This window comes from Phaenicophaeus curvirostris, chromosome 6, assembly GCF_032191515.1.
Source record: "Phaenicophaeus curvirostris isolate KB17595 chromosome 6, BPBGC_Pcur_1.0, whole genome shotgun sequence".
Classification (NCBI taxonomy): Eukaryota; Metazoa; Chordata; class Aves; order Cuculiformes; family Cuculidae; genus Phaenicophaeus; species Phaenicophaeus curvirostris.
The window spans coordinates 18414994-18438639 of NC_091397.1; the positions used below are offsets into that span (position 1 = coordinate 18414994).

The window sequence follows — 23646 nt, forward strand, 5'->3', positions numbered from 1 at the left end:
AGGGAAAATCAAACAATTCATTTTAAGACCACATCTATAATTTTAAGGAAAAAAGAACCCTCTGAACATATAATGGTAAAGTAGTCTATATTAAAATAAGCCTCGCAAGAGCTGCAGCTAAATCAAGAAATAATAGACTAAATTATTCAGTACAACTTGCCAAGTATACTTAATGTAAGACACAGGTCAAAAAACACTCACATAGACTTTTGCATTTCATTACAATATGTGTCAAATCCCTACAGATATATAGTGCAGAGGTGGGTGGGGATTATTTAAGTATTTACCTGGGAAAAAGAAAACATGAAGCTATTCCTAGTTCCAAAAATCCCTTATCACCTCACCTTATATCTAATAAAGCCAGTGAAATATTTAACACCAGGTTTGTGAGAAAAGACTATTCGGTGGTACCAGGGCTTTGAGAACACCTCCTTCCCAGCAGCATGCATGAATGTTAGGCAGGTTTATGAGCCAAAGTAAGAATGTTATTGTCCCCAACTTTTAAGATGGTTACTTGGAAAAGGCAAAAAGGACAGAATAGGTCTTTGAAAAATCCTGTTAAACAGCAGCCAAGAGCAGGACACAGAACTTGGTGTTTTCTCCGCAGGAAAGCTTTTGTCAGTGTTTATTTTGACAATCGGTAATTTACAAAACCTTTCTCCACAAAATACCAGCCGGACATCTCAATCCAGCCAGTGCTGATTAGTTTACTGCAGACACAACTGCTGGAACTATTGACTTTTAATTTTCAGCTTATGTACCTGTAGCAACAACAGCAGTGGGGACAAACCTCCAGAGGAAGTAGTGGGAGCACTCCTGCTCTTAATGTTCCCAAATCAAGACTGGATGCCCTTCTGGGAAATCTGCTTTAGGTAAACTGAAGCTATTGGATTCAGTGGAGAGTTAATTGGGTGAACTGTGAAAATGAGTCACATACTTTGATGACAAGATCTATGAACCCACTGATCTTAAATCTATATTAACAATACTAAATAAATAAATATAATTAGCTAATTATGAATAATTAACAAAGTGCAGAAGAAAAATTCACTCCACAGTAAAAACTACACAAATAAGAAAGAAATATTATTTCTCTTTCTACTGACATTCCAATAGTTCTCATATCACATGGGTATAACATTGCTCTTTACCAAAAAAATTGTAAAAACCAAAAAAATTGTAAACTCTGGCTAAGAGGGCCAGAGTGCTCACATTCTTTGGTTCTAGTCAAAGGAAAATATTTTTAATATAAATCCAGAAAAAAATACTTATCCAGTGCTGATGACACACTGATAAACCATTATGACAAAGAAATTAAAAGATATTTAGAAAAAAAATTAAATTTGAAACTATCAGGCTCTTCAGAGAATTTCTTTTGGTCACATATGATCTCTAGGTGATTTTTAAAGAAAAGCATAAATCAGCTCCACTTGTCCCTGCAGCACTGGAGCAGAGCAGCCTGCAGGACCAGTCTTCCTCCGTGCAAAGCACAGGTGCATGCACCATGGGTCCACAGACACACCCATAGGTAAGCCACTGCTTACCTACAGATGGCTCAGGGATGCTGCAAAGCAGTAGTTCAATAATGGCCATGACGAACAAGTGAACATGATAAATGGGAAATGTGGGATTACTATCACGGTCGCTGGAAGAGCAGGGGCCTAATCTCAGTGAAGAAGGAGACCTTTCTTCTTCTATTTTCCTAAGACAATTCTTTTCCTCCAAATTTCCATTAGAAAGCTTTTCTTCAAGGAACTTATATTTTTGATGGATTTCTGCCATTCTGGTTTTTAAGCATGGAAAGAAAAGAAGACACAATCACCTCAACATTTACAGAACAGTTGAGAATACTGGAAGGACTACAGAAGAGCATTTTCAAGGGAACACGCTTCTTAATTCCTCACAGCGTTTAGGCTCCAAGGTACAGACAAATGAAGACTACAGCATAATTCCCATCTTCCTGTTTTCATTGTCAGTCAGCTATTGAAATCATACTAGAAACAAACTCTGCTACTGCACATCTGTTATCATGAGGGCTGCAATTTGTATAAAGCATCCAGCCCATTTCTGAACATTGCTTTTCATAGAATCATAGAATAACCAGGTTGGAAGAGAACCACCAGATCATCGAGTCCAACCATTCCTATCAGTCACTAAACCATGCCCCTTAGCACCTCGTCCACCCGTGCCTTAAACACCTCCAGGAAAGGTGACTCAACCACCTCCCTGGGCAGCCTGTTCCAGTGCCCAATGACCCTTTCTGTGAAAAAATTTTTCCTATTGTCCAGCCTAAATCTCCCCTGGTGGAGCTTGAGGCCATTCCCTCTTGTCCTGTCCCCTGGCACTTGGGAGAAGAGGCTAGCACCCTCCTCTCTACAACCTCCTTTCAGGTAGTTGTAGAGAGCAATGAGGTCTCCCCTCAGCCTCCTCTTTTCCAGGCTAAACAACCCCAGCTCTCTCAGCCACTCCTCATAAGGCCTGTTCTCCAGCCCCTTCACCAGCTTTGTTGCTCTTCTCTGGACTCGCTCCAGAGCCTCAACATCCTTCTTGTGGTGAGGGGTCCAGTATTGAACACAGTATTCAAGGAGCGGTCTCACCAGTGCCGAGTACAGAGGGAGAATAACCTCCCTGGACCTGCTGGTCACGCCGTTTCTGATACAAGCCAAGATGCCATTGGCCTTCTTGGCCACCTGGGCACACTGCTGGCTCATATTCAGTCGGCTGTCAACCAACACCCCCAGGTCCCTCTCCTCCAGGCAGCTTTCTAGACAGACTTCTCCTAGTCTGTAGCACTGCATAGGGTTGTTGTGCCCCAAGTGCAGGACCCGGCACTTGGCCTTGTTAAACCTCATGCCATTGGACTCAGCCCAGCGGTCCAGCCTGTTCAGATCCCTTTGCAGAGCCTCCCTACCCTCCAGCAGATCCACACTTCCACCCAGCTTAGTGTCATCCACAAACTTGCGAAGGGTGCACTCAATGTCTTCATCCAGGTCATTGATAAAGACATTGAACAGGGCTGGACCCAGCACTGAGCCCTGGGGAACCCCACTTGTCACTGGCCTCCAGCTGGATTTCACACCATTTACCACCACTCTCTGGGCCCGGCCAGCCAACCAGTTTTCCACGCAGGAGAGTGTGCGCCTGTCCAGGCCAGAGGCTGACAGTTTCCGAAGCAGAATGCTGTGAGAAACTGTGTCAAAGGCTTTACTGAAGTCCAGGAAGACCACATCCACAGCCTTTCCCTCATCCAGCAGCCGAGTCACTTTGTCATAGAAGGCGATCAGGTTCGTTTGGCAAGACCTGCCTTTTGTGAACCCATGTTGACTGGGCCTGATCACCCAGTTCTCTTGCATGTGCTTCATGATAGCACTCAAGATCACCTGCTCCATGACTTTCCCTGGCACTGAGGTCACACTGACAGGCCTGTAGTTCCCTGGATCCTCCCAGCGACCCTTCTTGTAGATGGGCACATCAGCCAGGCAGTGGAACTTCCCCAGTCTTCCAGGACTGTTGGAAGATGATGGAAAGGGGTTTGGCCAGCACATCTGCCAGCTCCTTCAATACCCTTGGATGAATCCCATCCGGCCCCATAGACTTGTGGGTGTCTAGTCGGGCTAGCAAGGCTCTGACCACCTCCTCTTGGATCATGGGAGCCTCATTCTGCTCCTCTAGCTCCTGGGTTTGTACACAGAGGGAACAACTTTCTTTACAACTAAAGACTGAGGCAAAGAAGGCATTAAGTACCTCAGCCTTGTCCTCATCCCCTGTCACTGTTGTTCCTTCTGTGTCCAATAGGGACTGTATGGTCTCCCTAGTCCTCCTTTTATTATTTATATATTTATAGAAGGATTTTTTGTTATCTTTCACAGACTTTGCCAATCTGATGTTTAGCTGAGCCTTACCCCTTCTGATTTTTTCTCTACACAATCTCACTTCCCTCCTGTAGTCCACCCAAGAGGCCTGTCCCCTCTTCCAGAGCCCATAAACATTTGTCTTCTTCTTGATATCACTCAAGATCTCTCTGTTCAACCAAGCTGTTTTTCTCCTCTGCCGGCTTTTTTTCTGGAACGTGGGGATGGCTTTCTCCTGAGCTGCTAGGATTTCCTTTCTGAAGAGCTCCCAGCCCTCATGGGCTCTCTTGCCCTTAAGTACTGTCTCCCATGAGACTTTGCCAACCAGCCTTCTGAAGAGTTCAAAGTCTGCCCTCTGGAAATTAAATGCTACTGTCCTGCTAACCACCCTCTTCACTTCATCCAGAACAGAAAACCCTATCATCTCATGATCGCTTTGTCCTAGGCGTCCTCCTACTGCCACATCCCCCACAAGGCCTTCTCTGTTCACAAACAGCAGGTCTAGGAGGGCACCATCCCTTGTTGGTTCATTCACCAGCTGTGCAAGGAAGTTGTCTTCCATGCACTCCAGGAGCCTCCTAGAATACCTAAGAAGTACTACCTAAGAAGTACTAGGCTGGAGCTCCCAGATTTTGGCACTTGGATTTGAATTCAGAGGTAGGTGGTCCCTTCCATCCCTTGGCATGCACATGCAAGACACTACCAGATCAATTAATAAATAACATTTTTACTCTTTTAGAGATAGGATTTCCAACCTCTCAAGGAATTTAACCAGTACACTTCACTCTTATCTGGAGAAGTTTGACTCACCAGCTTTTCAAGCTCCTGTGTTAAGGTGAGCAACTAGGTCTCACGAGTCATGGGTTCTACTTCTCCTGTCATAGAACTTTGGAGGAGGAAAATATTCTCAAATAAATAAAAGCAGTACAGAAGAGATCCTTGCACCTTGCACCTTGGATGGTGCAAAACCAAACATTTTCATGAACTATATATATATGGTGATACTACAGTGACACAGAATTTGGCTCTATTTATGGGTTTGCATGTGCATATAAGTGCATGGTGTAAATAAATTTCCATTAGGGAATGCAGAAACACAGAAATACTATGGCAATGAAAGCAATACAGACAATAGCATGATGACGGCTATGTTCTGAATAGATTAGTGTCAGTTGCATTACAGAAGAAAAACGCAAAATTCTTAAAATGAAATGCAATAACCTCAGGCTAGCCATGCTGAATACAGGCTATCAAGAAGCGATCTCAAGCAATGTATCAGCAACGTAGCTGGAGGAATTCAGAGAACCCTAAGAGGAATTCTTTACAGACCTCAGAAGGAATATTTCTTTAATACTACAAGAACAACATATTCAACTCTGAAAGAGCAGTCTTCAAATGCTTCAACACATTTAGGTGACAACCAACTAAACAGAACAACAAATCAGAACAGAAATCTCCCCCTGGAAATTCTGCATGAGGTGGAAAGTAAGAGGGATGTATTTCAGAGAAGATCTTAATTGAGTAGTGGACTTGAAAAGCTTTAAAAAGTCTGTGGAAGTCAGTGAGGAGTTGGTGAGAAGTTTGAGGTACAATGTAGCAGGAAAGAGAGGAGTCAGATGAAAGATGAGTTACAAAATGTGAAATCATTGACTAGAGGAAACTAAGAGTGATAAATTCTCCCCCTCAGCAAAACAGTTTCATGACGCCTCAATGATTTGTATTGCTGCTCATCACTTGAAAAATCAGCAACACTAAAATCCCTAAGGGATAATAGGCACATCTCATCTTCCAAATATTGCATTTGTTGCCTTTGCATACATTGTGGTTTTCCATAAAACTGCATTGGCAGATGCACAAGTAAACATATTGATGAATTCTTAATTGCTTGACATGAGCAGTTTCTTTTTCAAAAAGTAACAGATAAACCACCAAAACATTTGAGATGTAAGGTTTTATTTGATGGGTATATTTTTGATCTTCAACATCATCTTCAGTTGTCATTAAAAACTTCAATCTTCTCTATGACATAATATGAAGTCTTTTCAGGTCCTAAAGATATGAACTCAAACACCCAGAATAGCATTAGGACTTGCCGTTTGTTTTGCTGAACTATGCTTTCTCTGTAACTTAAGGTTTGGAGTTTTGTGATTAAAATTGTCTTTTATTTCAAACATGTAAAATAACTGTAGAGAAATAAATTGTGAATCAGAAAAAGAAACTCAGAGGTGCTAAGTTTTTATCATTTTGAAAATTTTGTGGGATTAGCCAAAACAACACACCTGTTCTCAATGCAACAATTAGCAGGTTTCTGAGGAAATTTGTTGAGAGTTAATGCTTTAACGTGGAAAGTAGCACAAGTTTGTATCTTCTGAGCCAGAAAGGTGAAGTGACCCAGTGTCACATCCAGAATGAAAACATTAACAGGATACTGGAAAATGCCCTGTCTATAGGGCTGATTTTTACCACTTACACGTGGTAAGGCAGTAAGGCTTGCATGGTGCACCTGAAGAGAGAGTTCAAATCTGCAGCTCTTTGTAAAGGAAAGCATTTTCCCACACAGAAAACTAGGCAGATCATAAATCACAACTCCCTCTCTCTTCAGTATGTCTTACTGCCTGAGCTACCCAAAGCAGGCGTGCTGGCTTTTGCGTCTCTTACTGTGGGTATACAGTCTTCTAATGTAGAGTACCTTATTTGACATCAAGGCACCAAAATTAGGCACTGCAGTCTGGACTTAAAACATCTAACCCTTTGGTAAATTCAGTTCTTAAAAGACTCGCCATGATAAAAAATTAAGTTATGCTAGGAAACATGTTCCCTACCAATGGCCTAATTATTCAACCACCTTTGGTCTCTTCCTTTCAGAGACACTGACCAGAACAGCTATAACCAGTACCTGTTGGTTCCCTCCTGTTGCTGCAGCTGTAAAAATAAGGCATTAGAAACACCAGTCTTCCAGGGCAAGACATCTCATTTGCAGTTCTGTCACATTTCACTTGCACGGTACACAAAATGAGTTCATTAACAGATCAACAAAACAGCAGAAGGAGGCTTCCTTCAAATGTTCCACTCCTTTCTAAGCACAGGGTGAGTTCTCCAAACATTTCACCCATTTATCAGTGAAAAGGCCCACCCTCTACCAGGAAGGATGTATTCTACTGCATTTTATTGCTAGGCAGTCCTCTGCATTAAACAACTGTTTATTTCTATAAACTTCCTTCTCCATCCTCCGTGCCAAGCTGCTTGTGGTGTTGGATAAACAACTGTACAATAAAAACAGTATAAAAGCAGAAGGATAAAATATTTTAGAGCAAAATGAACAGTTGCCACCAGAACTAAGAATGAGATGGTAAACAGAAAAAAAAAATTACTAAACTCTGGGGGAACAGGGAGAAACACATCATATTTTTAAAAGAGAAGTCAGGCTGGTTAGACAGAGAGACAGAGAGCAAGGAGACGAAACACTTAAGCAGTGAGATCTCATCTCTGAGACTGGCCAAAATAAACATTTCAAGACCCACATTTAGATGAGTGGCTGAGAGTACTCAGAAGGCCATGACTTTCTTTTTCTTCAAGGTTCTTGACGTCTTGCTATATATATCACAAGTATTTATGATTTAAAGCAAATCCATTCAGGCAAATTTTGACAGGATTGCTTGTGACATGTCTGAGAAAAATGCATTACTTCAGATGGTCTAAGGACATGAACCTAGCAGATTCAGTGTATCATGCTACAAAATTTCACCTACTTTATGATACAGACACGCATGGAGGGAAAAAACCCACTTTAAACTTACTTAGGTGACTACAAAATCTCAAAAATATTTGTCATGCTCTCTAGATCAACAGAGTACTTGGTGTTTAGCAACAGGGACTTCTCTACCCTCAGTTTCCTTTCCTCTGTTTCACTCTGAGTGGTTTTAACTTTCTTTTTGTCCTGTTCTCTAACCTATTTCTTAGTCAGTTGAGACTAAACATCACTTGACGTTCAATCAGGGTTCCAAACTTTTTTTAAAATTTCTTGAAAATAACAGAGAATGGCTTTACCCAACTTTACTGCCTTCTCAATAATTCATTCCATCAACCTGCTTGTTTCATCTGAACCATATCTTGGGCCGTGTCATTAATATAAACAATAATACATGCTAATCATGGTATACAAATATGATTAGTTATATATTATGAAATCAATTTCACGTCTTCAAATTCTTGATCACTTCTGATGTCTGCTATACACACTGGAGAGTCAAAACAGAAACTGGTGCCTTTCACAGCTACATTGTTTGATATGAAAGGCTTTTGATGTTATCAGGTTAGCCCAGTTTATAGACACTTGAGGAAAAACTAATATACTAGAGGTTTGTTTTGCAAATGTAGCAGTGAAGGCACTTACCCTAAGCAGAGAAGATATCCTGCCTGAGAAAAGAAGTGCTCCTTAACATGATTTGTTACTCCCACAATCAACAGCAGTAACTATAGCCCATAGAAAGTCATCTCAGCTTGGGGTAAAAAGAGATCAATTTTCTTTTCCTGTAAAACCTAGTAGTGTGGCATGCCTTTTTGTTCCAGGAAAGTTACATAAAGAACAGCTAAAAAAGAAATTTAGATATTTCAATATTCTTGGTGATATCTGAAATTGACAGATAGCTTATTGTTACCAATATAATTGGCAAATGTATTTATGTTGCTAAATCTTAATTTTGCTTAAGACTTACATTGTAGGCATTTAGGGTATGTTCTGGTTCAGCTATCTTCCAAAATTCCTGGGTCTTCATAAAACAGAGTGTATGATAGTCTACAGAGCCTTATGTTGAATCAATAGTTAATATATTAGTTCTATAGAGTTTTAAAAGACTTGTTATGGCAGCATTTTGCCTTCTCTTGTAGCAATGGCTGGTGATTACTTGAACATAGTGTGCCTGCTCCTACGGCAGTAACTTATTTAGATTATGTTTTCAAAGATGTAAATATGCCTTGAGGCTTGGAAAGCAGATACAAGTTTAATAAACATGGATATAAATAGCTGACTAAATAACCCAGTACATGGACTATTACAGATTAGTTTCTTACAATTTCAAGGTAATGTCACCAATAAAAACAGAAAAAAGGATGAGCTGACTCCATGGGCCAAAAAGCTCTGCCACAGTTTCAAAACATTTCAATGGTTCAAATCATGACTTTAAGAGAGTGAGTTGAACATTGAGAATACTTGCTGTGTACCCAATACACTGTATAGTTGAGAGGTTTAGGCTATTTAACAAACTAAGCAAGACTGGTAGATTTAACAACACGTTACTAGAATATATAAAATTATTTTGGACTCTGACTAATGTCATAACTTGCATACTTGGATTGTCATGGAAGAAGAGACCCGAAGATTAACTGATAGCTCCAAGGTTTAAAAACAATGGTTATTATTTTAACTATTTCCTATAGAAAAATCCCAAATTTAAAAGAAAAATAAAACTCAAAGCAAGATACCATACTTGAAGAAAAAGTGGAAAGAATTTCCTTATGACAAGACAACATGCTTTACTTTTCTTCCTGAATGTCATTATAGTCTGCGTAAGTACCACCATAAACCTGTTAGATACACATATAGCAGGATTAATCATTCCTTTCACTGAAAATGACAAAAAAAAAATTTGATCATATGGGAAAGCAGTATCAATATGCAGTTAATAGAATAATTAACATTTCCCTTTAACCAAAAGTGTTTCTACACCCAACTTCGTACACACACCACGAAGTAGAACCAAACGTCTTCAAACTGTGCTCTCAGACAGCAAATGCCCACAGCAGTGATGTGCTGCTGCCTGAACGGAGCCCAGCCACAGCAGCAGCAGAGAGTACACTTTCCTGTGAAAAAATCATAACTAAGCACTGTGACTTCAGCACATCCAAGGAACATGTTCTCCTTTTGTGGTAGATCTGCCCATGTGCACCAGTCCGACACATTCAGGATATGTCAGAATCAACGTGTACATACACTATGATTATGTTTCCAATTTTCCAGTGGATTTAGCCTTCCAGTTTACTTTAAAAATCTATGATCCTGATGCTGATAAAGTTCCCAAGTAGACCAAATGACTGCTTAAGCTTACTTACGCCTGCTTCTTGGCTTACTGCCCTTACCACTACTCTTGAGTCAATCTCATATTGGACATAGAAAGCAAAGACCTTCTATTGTCTGCAGTAAATAAGAGGAGAAGACGACAAAACAAGTAACTGTTAGCACTTACTTGCCAAGGGGACTAAGGCATCTAAAGGATTAGAGTGTCATCCAGACTTATGCATTGCTGTTATTCACCAAAACCTTGCCTAATCTGGCATGCACCTGATCCCCCTCCAGCACTACCACTCTACACAAACCAACCCACCTAACACATGTCAGTGCCAAACTATGCAATGCCTAACTCCTTTCTGGGGTCTCTTCAGCTGTTGGCCAGCAGGAGCCAGCCTCGCTGGCAAGGCCAGACCATGAGGCTGAGTAAACTCACTTAGGCTGTGGAAAAGCAGTTTGAAATCCCTGATTAGTTTGAGAGAGTTCAAAGACTCTTATCTGCAATAGCAAGCCAATCGTGAAGCAGCTCAGTGATCTGAGGCTGGTTTGTTCTCAACCCACACTAGCACAGCTGCTCCAGTTTGCATGGAATGCTTCAATGCATTCACCAGGCCTGTCCGTATCTTACGAGCTCAGGTCAGTCCCTTAAAAGTGGAGAGAATAGAGTTACAGATTCATGGTTCCATGGCTGTGCAGCAGAAGGCTCTGAAATATTCATCTGAGTAAAACTAGGAACTCTTGTTGCTCTTGCCCCTTGACATTGCAAGCATTCCTACTGTTCCCTATGTTATCTTAAATCCTGCAGATTGAGGCTTTCTACTGGAAGCGCTGGATTTTCTCCTTTCTCCTCACTCCATTATTTCCTGCTGCTTTGTTTATCACCTAATGTCTTGTCATTCAAGTTTGGTGCAGCTCCATAGAAATTAGTAGAGTAGTTCTGATATATAGTCCATGCAGGACTGGAATCAAGCTTTTTTTTCTGTTCCTATTTTTATGGCTAAACCTTTTCAAGCCTAAATCAAATATTCTCAGATCTTTCTCATAGAATGCTTATCATCTCTAGCACTATAAAAGCAACTGCATGTTACCAGGACTTTACAAAGATAAAAAACTCACCATGAAATATGTGTCCTTGCTGACACCTTTAATAAAATATTTTTAAACCCTTTCAATTTATTATTAGCAACACCTATACGTAATGTGATTCTTACTCATTGATCAGGACTCTGTTGAGCATGGCACAGCTATGCTAAACATTCCTGTACCAAAGAATTCATAATTTAAATATGAGATGAGAAACCGCATGTCGATATAGAGGAAGTACAAGGAATGAATAAAAGGTTTATCTTTGTTTAGGCTGGACATTAGGAAAAAAATTTTCACAGAAAGTGTCATTGGGCACTGGAACAGGCTGCCCAGGGAGGTGGTTGAGTCACCTTCCCTGGAGGTGTTTAAGGCACGAGTGGACAAGGTGCTATGGGGCATGGTTTAGTGTTTGATAGGAATGGTTGGACTTAATGATCCGGTGGGTCTCTTCCAACCTGGTTATCCTATGATTCTATGAAGTGGTGGCTTAGGAAAGGAGAAGAAAGCTTGCAAGCAGTAATAAGAAATAACTGTATGCAACCTAAGAACAAGCACTGAATGTACACTGGTTTTACAGAGCTCTTCTATAACTTGTAAACATAACAATGAGAGAAAAGTCAGAACTATAATAAGGTACAAAACATCACTTCTGTCCTGTTTTCATTTCTACACTGTTTGGTTGCTTAATCTTGGATTAATATTCTTGTTGCTATATTACACTTTTTATGGTGTTCTAATACCCAGGGACGAAGTTCTCTATTCTTCCTTCTCCCTGTCATCCTTTCATTTTTCTCTTTGTTATTACATTGTTTATACTAACTAAAGAATATGCAATGAGGCTAAGAGCTTTAGTACACAGCTCATTTAAAAGATTAATATAAAATAATAATGAAAATTCTGGATTATATAAATAATTTAAGTTTGATAAATGATACACTGTAAGACAAATGTGTAAAAATGTTATTTTCTTATACTTGCAACTTTCTGTGTGATGAAAGAAAGCCTTGTTTCATTCTCTTATTTTCTGTGGCATTTGTCCATATACACCACTTGGGAATTGCCTAATTTTTTTTCTAGCTTTTAAATCCTTTCATCCATTTCCAGTAAGAATTTTGATATATTTCTCTCTTCACTCCTTTATTATTCAAGCTCCTGAAGCACTTACTGGACTGTATCATGCTACTATAAGAAACCTGATTTGGATTCAGATTTCAAAGAGAGATCAGCAGATGAACGCTGTGTGTTGGCTGTGAAGGACATGGTATTCCTTCACAATGTCCTCAGAACTTGCATACATTCGCAGATTTGCGCTTAGTCCCATAAATGCAGAGGATCTAGAAATCAAGTAATTTGTATAAAACACTGCTGAAAACGCTGTTGCTTTTTCTACATTGTCCTACTATATGGAGTTGCATGCAATAAATCAGAAGGTTTATTTCACATATGAAAAAGTTAGGTCTTGGAATGACTAATTGCTTGCTCTGGTGAACATTTTCTATTCCATTTCCACAACTCCCATCTCTCCCTACTTGATGTGGTGTATATTTAAAACCAGGAGCTACTCTTTTAAGTGTCTAATTTTCAGAAATCAATCTGTCTAGTTTCATGGTGGACTTTTTATCTGATGGCCACTAACTTTTCATTTTTAAAATCTTGGCAAACTAAAATTTTTAGTATTTCTGCCAGATGACTCTATTATTATCAATAATAGAGGAAATAAGTCTATCCTATAAACTAGTATTTTCTGGTGAGTTTGGATAATTTGATATTGCAATTTATGTTTTATATTGTAAACCTGTCTCTGCTCTCATCAGTATTTCTATTTCTATTTCTATTTCTATTTCTATTTCTATTTCTATTTCTATTTCTATTTCTATTTCTATTTCTATTTCTATTTCTATTTCTATTTCTATTTCTATTTCTATTTCTTCTTTACAGTTCCTCTCTACAAGTATAAAGCTAATTCCTTATTTACATAACACGGTGAGTGAGTTTGGGGTAAAAGCATTGATTTAAATCCCAATATCTCTTGTTCCAGAGTTTAGAAATGAGAAGTTTAGAAGTGCTACACAGTGATGCAAGCTTTCCACTATTACTATTATAATTTTAAAAGATTTTTCCAGCGCAAAAATTTCACTAGTTATCATATCATTTTGCCTGTAAACTGAACCTGCTTAACAATGTCTAGTAGTCAGTATTAAACACCATAAAGATATCATTGTCTGCATCTTCTTCATTCTCAGCATGAAGAATGACTGAATAAGGGCAGTCTCACCTTTGATGGATGAAATCTCCCCTCTAAGGATCTATCCCATAACCATCAACTTTCCTCTTTCTCCACTGTAATGCATTGAATTTCTCATCTCTCTTAATCATTAACCATTAATTATTCTCTTTGGTGACACTTAACTCTACGTAGACGGTGGTTAGGAAATACTTAATACATTCATACATAAAAGAAGATAAATTTAGAAGAATAAATAAGTAAGAAAAAAAAGCACATTTCAGCTGCTGTATTATTCACAGTGAAGAGGCTTTGAGATGGAGATTCTGTCTCTTCCTCCGTACTGATGCAGAGTACTCTGTCAAGGGACATGGAAGTTGATAGGTAAGATAACTTGTTTTATCACTCAGTTGTATACATTATACCAGTCTGTGTCTCACCTTTAATATCTTAACATCATATTCCAAGGCACGGTGAGTTATCATACCACCCGTTTCACTCTGCCAGCATGGATACATGATTACACTCAATTTCTTATCAGAAACAGCTTGGTACTGCCAGATTATCTAAGGCAAGGTGTCCTCAGGCATGAACTGCTTCAGCTTTCTTTTTGCTCCAGATTCCTGTTGATGGAGATCACAGCAGCCCCAAACTAAGCAAGCAGGTAAAAGCTGAGTCTAGCTGAGGTAGTTCAGTGGGATCTAATGACAAACTACGGACCTTTCACTTGACTGCAGTTGTTGCTCCTTCAGTCTCAGGTATGAAATCATGAATAAAACAATGAGAAAAGACATTTGGTGGAAAAATACGAACACGCCCCTGGCTTTCACTTTAAGACACTTGAGTAAGTGAAAAAGAATGACTGAAATTTATCTCCCACCAACATTCAGTCTCTCAGGTGACAAACTAATTAGTGAATGTAAATCACTGACGTCAGGACTATGCTCTACTGAGAATATGTCAAATGTTGACTACAACTTGTAATATTTTCCTTTCTGACACAGTTTAAACCTGGCTCATCTATACTATCAAAACCTCTTGTCTTTAGTTTTACAGTTTAATAAAAATGTAGTATAAAATCTTTTGTTATGTTTCCTGTAAAAGTTCCATCACATTTATACTTTGAACTGATACACAAGAAAGCTTTTTTCATGTGTTAATTTTTTCATAAACTTAAGCCACTACAGTAAAACTCGAACATGTTCTCAAACATTGTTCATATCAACTTAGTTCACTTTCCCAGTTGCCAATGTGGTCATCAAAACGTGTTTGGCTGAGAAAAATATTCCTATCCTTTATAGCTTATGTGCCACTGAGATCCAACAAGTGTTATAAAGTACATACTCATTCAGAAAGATTTTTTTTTCCTGCTTTGTTACTCCAATTCAGCAGAAACAGAGGGGCCAAGTGAAGACTATCACTAATTAGATTTTTTTCCTATCAGATGTTCTTCAGGAATTCCTTGGCTTACCTATAACACCGCTGTGATCTCCTGCTCTAGTGCTAGCCTAGTCAAGCCCCTAATGGTTTAGCTTTAGAGGACAAAGCCAAGAGAATGGATTTTTATGGCACGGTTCCAGGCACACCGTGAGTATTTCCAGCACTATTTTCCTCTGTATGAATTTATCCACACTTCATCCTGTGATAATTATTGTGTGTTAACGCCCTCTATGATCAGCAAAGAGCTCCCCTACTGCTTTTCAGATGTAGCAGATTTTTAACTTGTGCGTGTTATTGTTCGTATTGTATCAAAAAAGTTTAAAAGCCTTAGCTAAAAATTGTTTTTCAAGATTGTGGTCTGTTTTTATAATACTATTTTGCAAAGAGGATGTTAATGTAGGGTCTTCATCTACAAATTCTCATATATGCAAGTAAGTGTATTCATGAGAGTTACTTCAGTGGAATTACGAGGAAAGAGGAAAGAGGAGGGACTGCAAGATTAATTTCACTGAGTGGAGGGCTGACAAGACTAAACCCACAAACATCCCTGCAAGCCAGTGCCAGGCAGTCATTTAAAATAAAGAAGGTCAATGAAAACCCGCTGTGGCAGCTGGTTCAGGTCACTGACTGCTGTCCTTTTCTTTCCAGCTCTTAAGCCCGGCACGCACACATATACTTGGCTATTCAGTGAACATAGATTCTGACAACTGTGTCCTTCAGACTCAGTTCTCAAAAAAGCTTTCAGAGTAGCAGAAGTAACAATGCCCTCCTACAATCCTGTACTGTACCTTTGAATCTGTGGGAGGAGGTGATTGGGTTATGCCTTGGTATTGCAAGTAGTGTAACAAGGATGACTGTGGGAGTCCAAGAAATGAAAGAATAGCAACATCTGTACCTGTACCTTCACTGATCTATCTACAGCCTCTCATTTATAAATTCCAACAACATCACATATTTTATTACTATTCAAATACTACAACCATGTGACTTTATTATATGCCTGCACACTGCCCAGTTGGTAGTCTCTATCCTTGCAGGTTTTTAAACCTGTCTGGGTAAAGGCTTTAGTAACCATGCTTTATAGCTAGCCTTATAGCTGACCTTCCTTTGTGCAGGAAGTTGGACTACAGGCCTCCTGAGGTCCCTTCCAGCCTGAGGTACCCTGTGAACATAGTGCACAGACACACACAAACACACAGCCCAATCTCCTCACCGAATTTCACCTGCATAATTTCTTAGAACTTACAATCTCATAGATCTATTGAGTTTCCAACAACACAAACATTTGTCATCTACACTGAGATCAATATCTAACCAAGGTCAGGAGATATATAGCTGTGGCTAATCACAGTTTTAGATGTGGATAATCATATACAACAGCTCCCAGTTATCTCCCTGATAGTAGCTATGTAGATTAATGACAACAGAACCATGGAAAACTACTACACTGTGTAACTTTTTTTTGGTACTGTTTCAAGCACACTTGGTTAAAAAGGCAGAAAATCTTCAGCGTCTGCTTCCTGTTAATAAAAATAGTCATAAACATCTTTCTTAGTGAGGTTCAGGGGAAGGACACAAGTGTTTCTGGTACCTATGAGTTTTGTGTACTTTGAAGCACAAGCTCACAGTGCTGAGGCTATACCAGCTTAGTTTTGGCTTTCGCATCCAAAGGAAGTTGCCTCTCAAGAAAAGCTATTGGTTTACTGGCTGCATGTTAACTTCAAAAAGTTTGTTCTCCTAATAAGGACATTGAGAGAGACACACTATACATAACCTTCTGCCAGTTCACTCACTTCTCTGGGCAAGCAAGACAATTTATATTAAAAATCGTGGCAACGTGGTATCAAAAATCTGCCTTTTCCATTCATTGGACATCTAATCCACTGCGATCCAAATAAAATGGAAAGATCCTCTTCTAGAGTGCTAGGGAAATCTGTAGACATTATCTGGGAGCAGAGTGTTACACTGTGTCCTTGAACTTCAGGAATACTATATTGAAGACAGGCAAGTTCTTCAACTTCTGTGAAACCAGAACGATAAATTAACAGGTGTTCATTGTGAAAGCTCTAAAAACTATTTTGTGAGTAAAGAAGTTACAGCTATATGCTAAAACAAAAAAATCAGGCTAAATCTGAGCTGTGACTAATGGAGCTACCACAGCCTAATCTTCACGGCTCACTTCTTCCATGCTAATGTAACATACAGATCATTTGAGGGGGAAAAAAGCCCACATCTAAGCTTCACTACTCCCCACTTTCTACTCCTTTTCATAAAACAAAAGGCTAGGGCATTCTAGCTTGAGTGTGAAACCAGGTGTAACAGTCCCAGAAATGGATCCTAAGATCTACTACACATAACAAGATGTCTGAGCACAAAGTTTATTCCAGGGTTAACTACTGATCTGCTTCATGGGCATTAGGAAGTCAATGCAGTGCGATCTAGCAGCTCCATTTCTTTATACTAAAGTAAATAAACTAAATATTGCATCACAATAATTTGGGGTGTGGAATTACGTGGGATATCAGTAAAGAAAAAGAATTTGGGTCCTTTATCTAAAAGAAGAGAAAATCAAAGGGCAAAGTACTAACAGTCTTCAAATGATACTCTACAGCCTCCTAAGCTGGTCTAATGGACCTCATTGTTATAAACGTTCTCCTCATTGTCTAACATAACTTTCACCTGCTGGAATTTAAACCCAGTACTTTTTATCTGCTGTATCAAGAACATGGAGAAGAAATTATTCCCTTCCTTTTTGCATCATGGTACTCAGTAACTTTTATCACTGGCTGTAGAAATTATATGATAATATTGCATGGGTTTTGAAGTGCATTTCAGAGTTTCAGTCAAAGTAGACTAAGAGTATGGAAATGTTTATTATATAAGATAACCCACAGTTGCCTAGCATGGAATTCATCACCATTTGAAGCAAATAGGCCAGGCTTCCTTTACAGTCAATCAAGCCTTGGCCATGATTCACCTCATCTTCAAGCTGAAGTCTAAAACAAGTTGTAAAAGGCCAGGTTTCTCTCCACCGTTTGGTGAGTGTATGATGACTGTTTCAGCTACGATTGTATACGTAAGAAACAAAGACTTATAGAATAACTTCACTTACAAGGGAGCTCCAGTCATCATCTAGTCCAGCCTTGTGCTCAAAGCAGGTCTTATCGGGTCAGGTCACTCAGAGAAGTGTCCACTAAAGCCCTGATAGCTCCAAGGATGGAGATTCCACAAACTCTGGGCAACCTGTTCCAGTATTTCACCACCCTAATGGTAAAAAAGATGTATGCTGGTATCTTACAGAATTTCCAATTTCCTCACTTGTCTCCATAACAGATGTCTAAAATCATCTGAGAACTGACCCCTAATGCAATTAACAGGCTAGACTTCTACAATATTGTGTTTGTGCTCACTTTATTTGAAGGTTCTCACAGCACACACAGAGTTTTCAAACTTGAGTTAAAGCAAGACTTGTTCTGAGCAAGACAGGAATTTAGGAAATATCTAAAAGCTCCACCACAGTCAGTATTTCTAGAAAAGGAAGATAATGAGAATCCTCCTCTCAGCTGCCAAATACAGAAGTTAAGAAACTCCTCCACAAGTCAGTCAGCTTTTTGGCCCTCTCTTCAAAATACAAGAACAAAGATATATAAACGAAATAAATTAGAAAGCCCAGCATTCATTTGGAGGAGGTCTACCGATAACTGGAAAGAGCAAATAAAGGGAAATCAGAGATGTTACTGCGAGAACTAGAGAGAAGTGTATGAAATGAGAGCCTCGGAAATGAGAGCTGCTCAGCAACTGCTGGGTAAAATCTATGCATTTGTAATAGACAAAGCTCATCTGCCTTCTTATAATTCAGGAAAGATCAGTGTGTTGTTATCGGTATAGCAGAATTTGAACAATAAATATTGGTTAAGACTACCACTTGCACTTCCCATCTGGTTAGAAGGGCATTTTAACAGCTGGTTTTCTCACCAAAAGCAGCTGGCTGATGATATTATTTTTCAATTAATGATGCCAAACTATGAATAGATTAGTGCATGTAGACTTGAAAATAATAACAATTACTGAAAGAAATTAAGCAACCGAACAAAATAGGTTTTGGTTTCCATCTAATTGGAGGGTAAGGAAAGTCAGAGATGCAATGAAGCGCTTATGGACACAGCAAAATTTGTATGCTGGAAGACTCTCAAAACAATCCAAGACAGATCGGGTGAATGGACATAGAAAAAGTGAGAATTACAAAAGTGAAGCAGAGTGGAGAGTAGAGATGCAAAAGACCTAGGGCAGTGTTGAGAAAATATAAGGGGAATTTGATTTTTAAATAATAATGTAATTTTGCACTGAATCCTTAAACAAGCAGAGATTTGAGTTATTTAGAACCAAAAATGCTGTAATTTTATCCCTTTACACTGTACAGGTACTGAGTCAAACTGTGTAATTCTACACTTGGTTGAGTGTGAAAGTAAAGTGTGAAAGCACATAGAAGAAGTGATGACACAAGAAGGGAAACAGCTTTAAGTTAAAGGAGAACACCTTAGTGCAGTGATGCTTATCTGGCCCAAACTGGTGCACTCCATTCCATGTTTTAACTTGCATTTCATTCTAGCTGTGGAAAATATAGACTACTTCAGGTGTATAAGAGGTCAGATCTATATTAATTAGTCTTAAAGCTCTAACGTACTCCTCTATTGTAAAATGAGGAACAAATCAAACAAATGAAACAATTTTGCCTGTGTGCGCGTGTTACTAAGTCTCTAGTCACAGAATCACAGAATCACTAGGTTGGAAAAGACCCACAGGATCATTGAGTCCAATCATTCCTATCACACCACTGAATTACAGAATCTTCCCAGTTCTCAGAAACAAACAGAAGCACCAAATAACAGGAAGAAATAAATAAAAAATTAATATGAACTGGGAAAAACAAAATCTGCTTCGCAGGTATGTGACTTGTAACCAATGTAAGAATTGATAATCTATGCTCTACACCTTGCTATGAACTAACATGTGTGACTGTCAACTGGTGCTAATTAGACTCCACATTCAGAGCTTGGGTTTTCTTTCTTTCTCATTCCATCCTGCTCTGCTTTGTGCTCCTTTTACAGACAAAATGCAGGTGAGCACATTTAGATACTGTCCACATACAGCAAAATGTCAAGAATTCACATTTCAAGGACTAACACTCCATAGACCACACCCTTCAGAAACACAGGCTTTTCTTTCTTAAAGATTATATAATAGATCTCTCTGGCCATGCTTTGCAGACCTCACATGTTTATTGTTCCACTGTCTTGTCCTGGAATCCTGCGTCAGAAAATGATGAAATCTTCCTAGCAGTGTTGAGTGACGGGGATACTGAAATCCTGATATTTTTGTATCAATCCAAATCTTCTCTGTATTTTACAAAAACATATTCTTGTGGTTGGTGAAATCAAGATTGATTTCTCTGTCTGAACATTAATATGGCCTCCCACAACCATGTTCTCTATATTCCTCACCTAAGACCTAGAAAACAGAAATGATGAAATTAGTCTTTTTTTGTTTCAGCCTGTAGGAGTAACTGCCTGATTAGTAATTACCTGTATAAGAAAGAAAGAGGCCCAGAAAAGAGTGTGGGAGCATAAAACTGCTATAAGAGAGAAGCCAGGTTGTACACTTTGCATATTAATTTCCAAAAGAATGTATTTTCAGTGGACAGCTTTATAGAGTATGAGAACAAGGTGCGCAGAGAAGGGACAAGCTCTAGTCAGGTATCTATATCTCAACTAGGAAACAGGCTAATTGGGAATTTTCAGTAAAAGATTATTCCTCAGAATATGCCAAATTGTCATTTCATACTTGCTTTACACTTAACACCATCAATGTTGATGAAAAAAAATGTGGAAATGTTCAAACATTAGCAAAAAGCTGAAGGGATGCTTTGGTTCTCAAACCCCTCTCTCCCAGCTCCATTTCCTTTCCTCTGTTCTCTCTGCATTTAAAGGCTGTAGATTACCATCTCCTCCATCTAACAGTACGGTTCTTCAAGTCAACTGCTGAGAGAGAAGTCTTTTTCTATCAACAGTATCTCAATATCCTTCACACTTAGCACCTGAAGCCAGACAGCCACCAAAGGACATTTGTCCTTTATGAAATATAACAATTAGATGAAGACAAGAACTGGGAAATAAACTGAAAAATCAGTGAAAGGTGAGCAGACTGGGGACACAGTAAGACCTATGATGAGGCTTCTGACATACTTTGGAGTTAAGGTTGTACAAACACTGATTGGTTATTATGAAGCCAGTGCCTGGGGAAGCCACTATGCAGCTCAAGGGTTCTCTGGGAAAGCAAAGAGGAGGCCACCATAGAAAGGAGACACCTCGTGCTATGCTTTATGCTATGAGGTTCTGTAAACTCTTCATGGCATTTCTACATCAGCTAAAGAAGTAGTGCCTGGGCCTTCTGTTCTGCTCACTAAAAAAGAATAGGAAAGAGCCCTGAATACTCTGGGGGGAAGCACTGCAAGTTGTAAAAAAAAAAAAAAATTGTACAATACGGAAAAAAACAAAACTTCTTTCTTCCTGGCATCTGTAAACTGAAAGATGAAAAAACACATAAAGCTTTCCCTGAAATGCATACACTTTTTCTATAGAACTTGAAAGGCCCACATGATTAAAAAAATAATGTATAAAAACTCCATCCTGAATTTACTATAGTATTCTTCACACCTCTTTTTACGACAGTTTATTTGCTACTTGTGCTGCAACTATTAAGAAGCTTTGTTTTCCAGGTAGTCTTTCAGTGACTACATGATGGTCTGAAAAAGCACAGAAGATACTGGCTAAGAAAAAGAGAACATAAACATATTTTAAAATAATCCACAATTCCATCCTTGTTTCTGCCTCCTGCTCTGCAGGCTTTCTATCAACTCCATTCACTTTACACTTTCATGTCTTGCTCTATCTAGTCATTATATTGGGATTATATGGCAATTAACAAACTCAGGTTTTCTAGGATTTTTGAAGAGGAAAGGAGCAACTGTGAACTTTTTTTTTTCACTTACAGCACAGGGATAATACCATCTCATTTTCCCAAATACATGGTACTGCACATGTCACGTAGCTTCAGAAACAAGAAAATACATTCCAGTAATACACTGATACAATTAATTTCCCTTGTACTACATTCCAGAGAAATACTTGGTATAATCAGTGTTTTCCTTTTACACACCGCATATTTTTCCCACAGCATAGTCTAGAGAGTTATAGTCTTACAAAGCAAAAACTCAGCTTAACCAAGAATACCTAAAAGTTTCCAAGTGGAAAACACTGGAAAGCCCTGAAACTGAAAATAGAGAATTATTACAGATATAGTAAAAACATTCTAAAGTTCTTAAGAATATTTGAAGAACATAGCACATTTCATAGTCAGATTAAACTAATTTTTACATAAATAGTTCTGACATTTTTGTTTTCACCAAGGTGATTCATACAATGTTTTCAAATGTCAGCAAGGATATAATTTTTTAAAAAGTCACAGTTTGACTTACCGGGAAGTACAGCAGAAGTGATCCAAAAAGAATGGTTTCCAACAGCACCAGCCCTGAAGCTCTGATACTCTGGAAGACAAAAAAACCCAACCAAAATATTAGCGATTTCCTTCTGAGTGCCATTTAGATGCTGAGTTCTTTGCAGAAGGCACTTTCACTTTTGTCAGTATAACGCTACCACAGTAATGCTTACTAAAGTACAGTATTAAGCTGTCTGTTATCTTGGCGTTCTCCACATTCTTTAATTCACAGGCCCATTACAATGGTGGTGTTTTACAAAACCCAATTTAAAAAATCACTCTTTTCTATGTTAAATACTATTCAACACACATTCCTTGAATACATTTTGAAGCTGCTAAAATTGCTTTCAAGTGTCAAGAATTATGGATCATGGGAATTATAGATATGATTTTAACTGTAGAATTTGTTCTGTACTATTTAAATTTCAAGAAGTCCTACGAATATTTTGACTTATTTGACATAAATGTCTTGGCTTCTATAATACGTACAGATAATCTACAATTTTACTGAATACAGTGTGTGCTCTTAGATTGAAGTGCCTTTATTTTTCCTGAAATTTTGTACAAAGATGTTGATTGAGACATTAACTTGTCAGGATTGTAAAATATCATGCCATTTCTTCCCTGATTCTAATGCGATCTGTCCATCAAGTTTTTTTACTTTTTATAACAAGAAAAAAAATTCTTTTTCCTAACACAAAGTGTATTCCAATAAATCTGATGATTTATGCATAGTGCATGTGTCTTTATCTTAAAGACAAGACATCAACACCACTTCCCATTTCTTTAACCATACACTTCCCTTGAGACCTTGTTTCATACACTCCTCTGGAAGAAGGCAACGATTTCCCAACTGCAAGCAACACAGTTAGACAGGAGAGCAGAAGAGGCTTTGCTAAAAATCTTTTGAAAAATCCCCTTCTTTCACATCACAAAATCCCCTAGTGAGCTGGAACCAATGGTTCATGGTAATTTCTCTAATGGCTTTATATGGGAGAAGTTTATCTCTCAGAAGTAAGGCAATCAAATAAAAGAAAAACTCTATCTGAATGGATTTACAAACAATTTTTTAGTGCCCTGGGGTCCAGTTTCTACTTGCAATAAGACTGGTGGAATTTTCTAGATAAAAATTAATCCATAATGTTACTCAGATTTCCTGTTCCATCATTCATTTTTTCAACTGGTCACTTTTACAACATCTTATGTACTGAACATAGGTTGAAAGACAAGGAGAAAATTCCCAGGAAGCCTTTTAAATATGGGATAATTATGAAGCTACCTAATTTCCAGCAATGGTGAATTTTGTAGCAAAGGCTGTCAAAGATATATGTATCAGCAGAGATGCCATCAACATCCTGCACAATTGTCCACCTCATACATTATCACGAGAAGTTACTTCCAACGGGTTTTCACATCAAAGGTTCTGT

General features: G+C 38.6%; 1 protein-coding gene across 1 annotated transcript in view; it reads right to left on the reverse strand.

The window, feature by feature from the left end:
* Positions 1-23646, reverse strand: part of GPR158 (G protein-coupled receptor 158) — a 195293-nt gene that overhangs the window by 62877 nt on the left and 108770 nt on the right. Inside the window, exon 5 of the mRNA XM_069859510.1 lies at positions 22200-22268. Within this exon, the coding sequence (XP_069715611.1) occupies positions 22200-22268 (69 nt within the window). The remainder of the gene's footprint in view (positions 1-22199; positions 22269-23646) is intronic.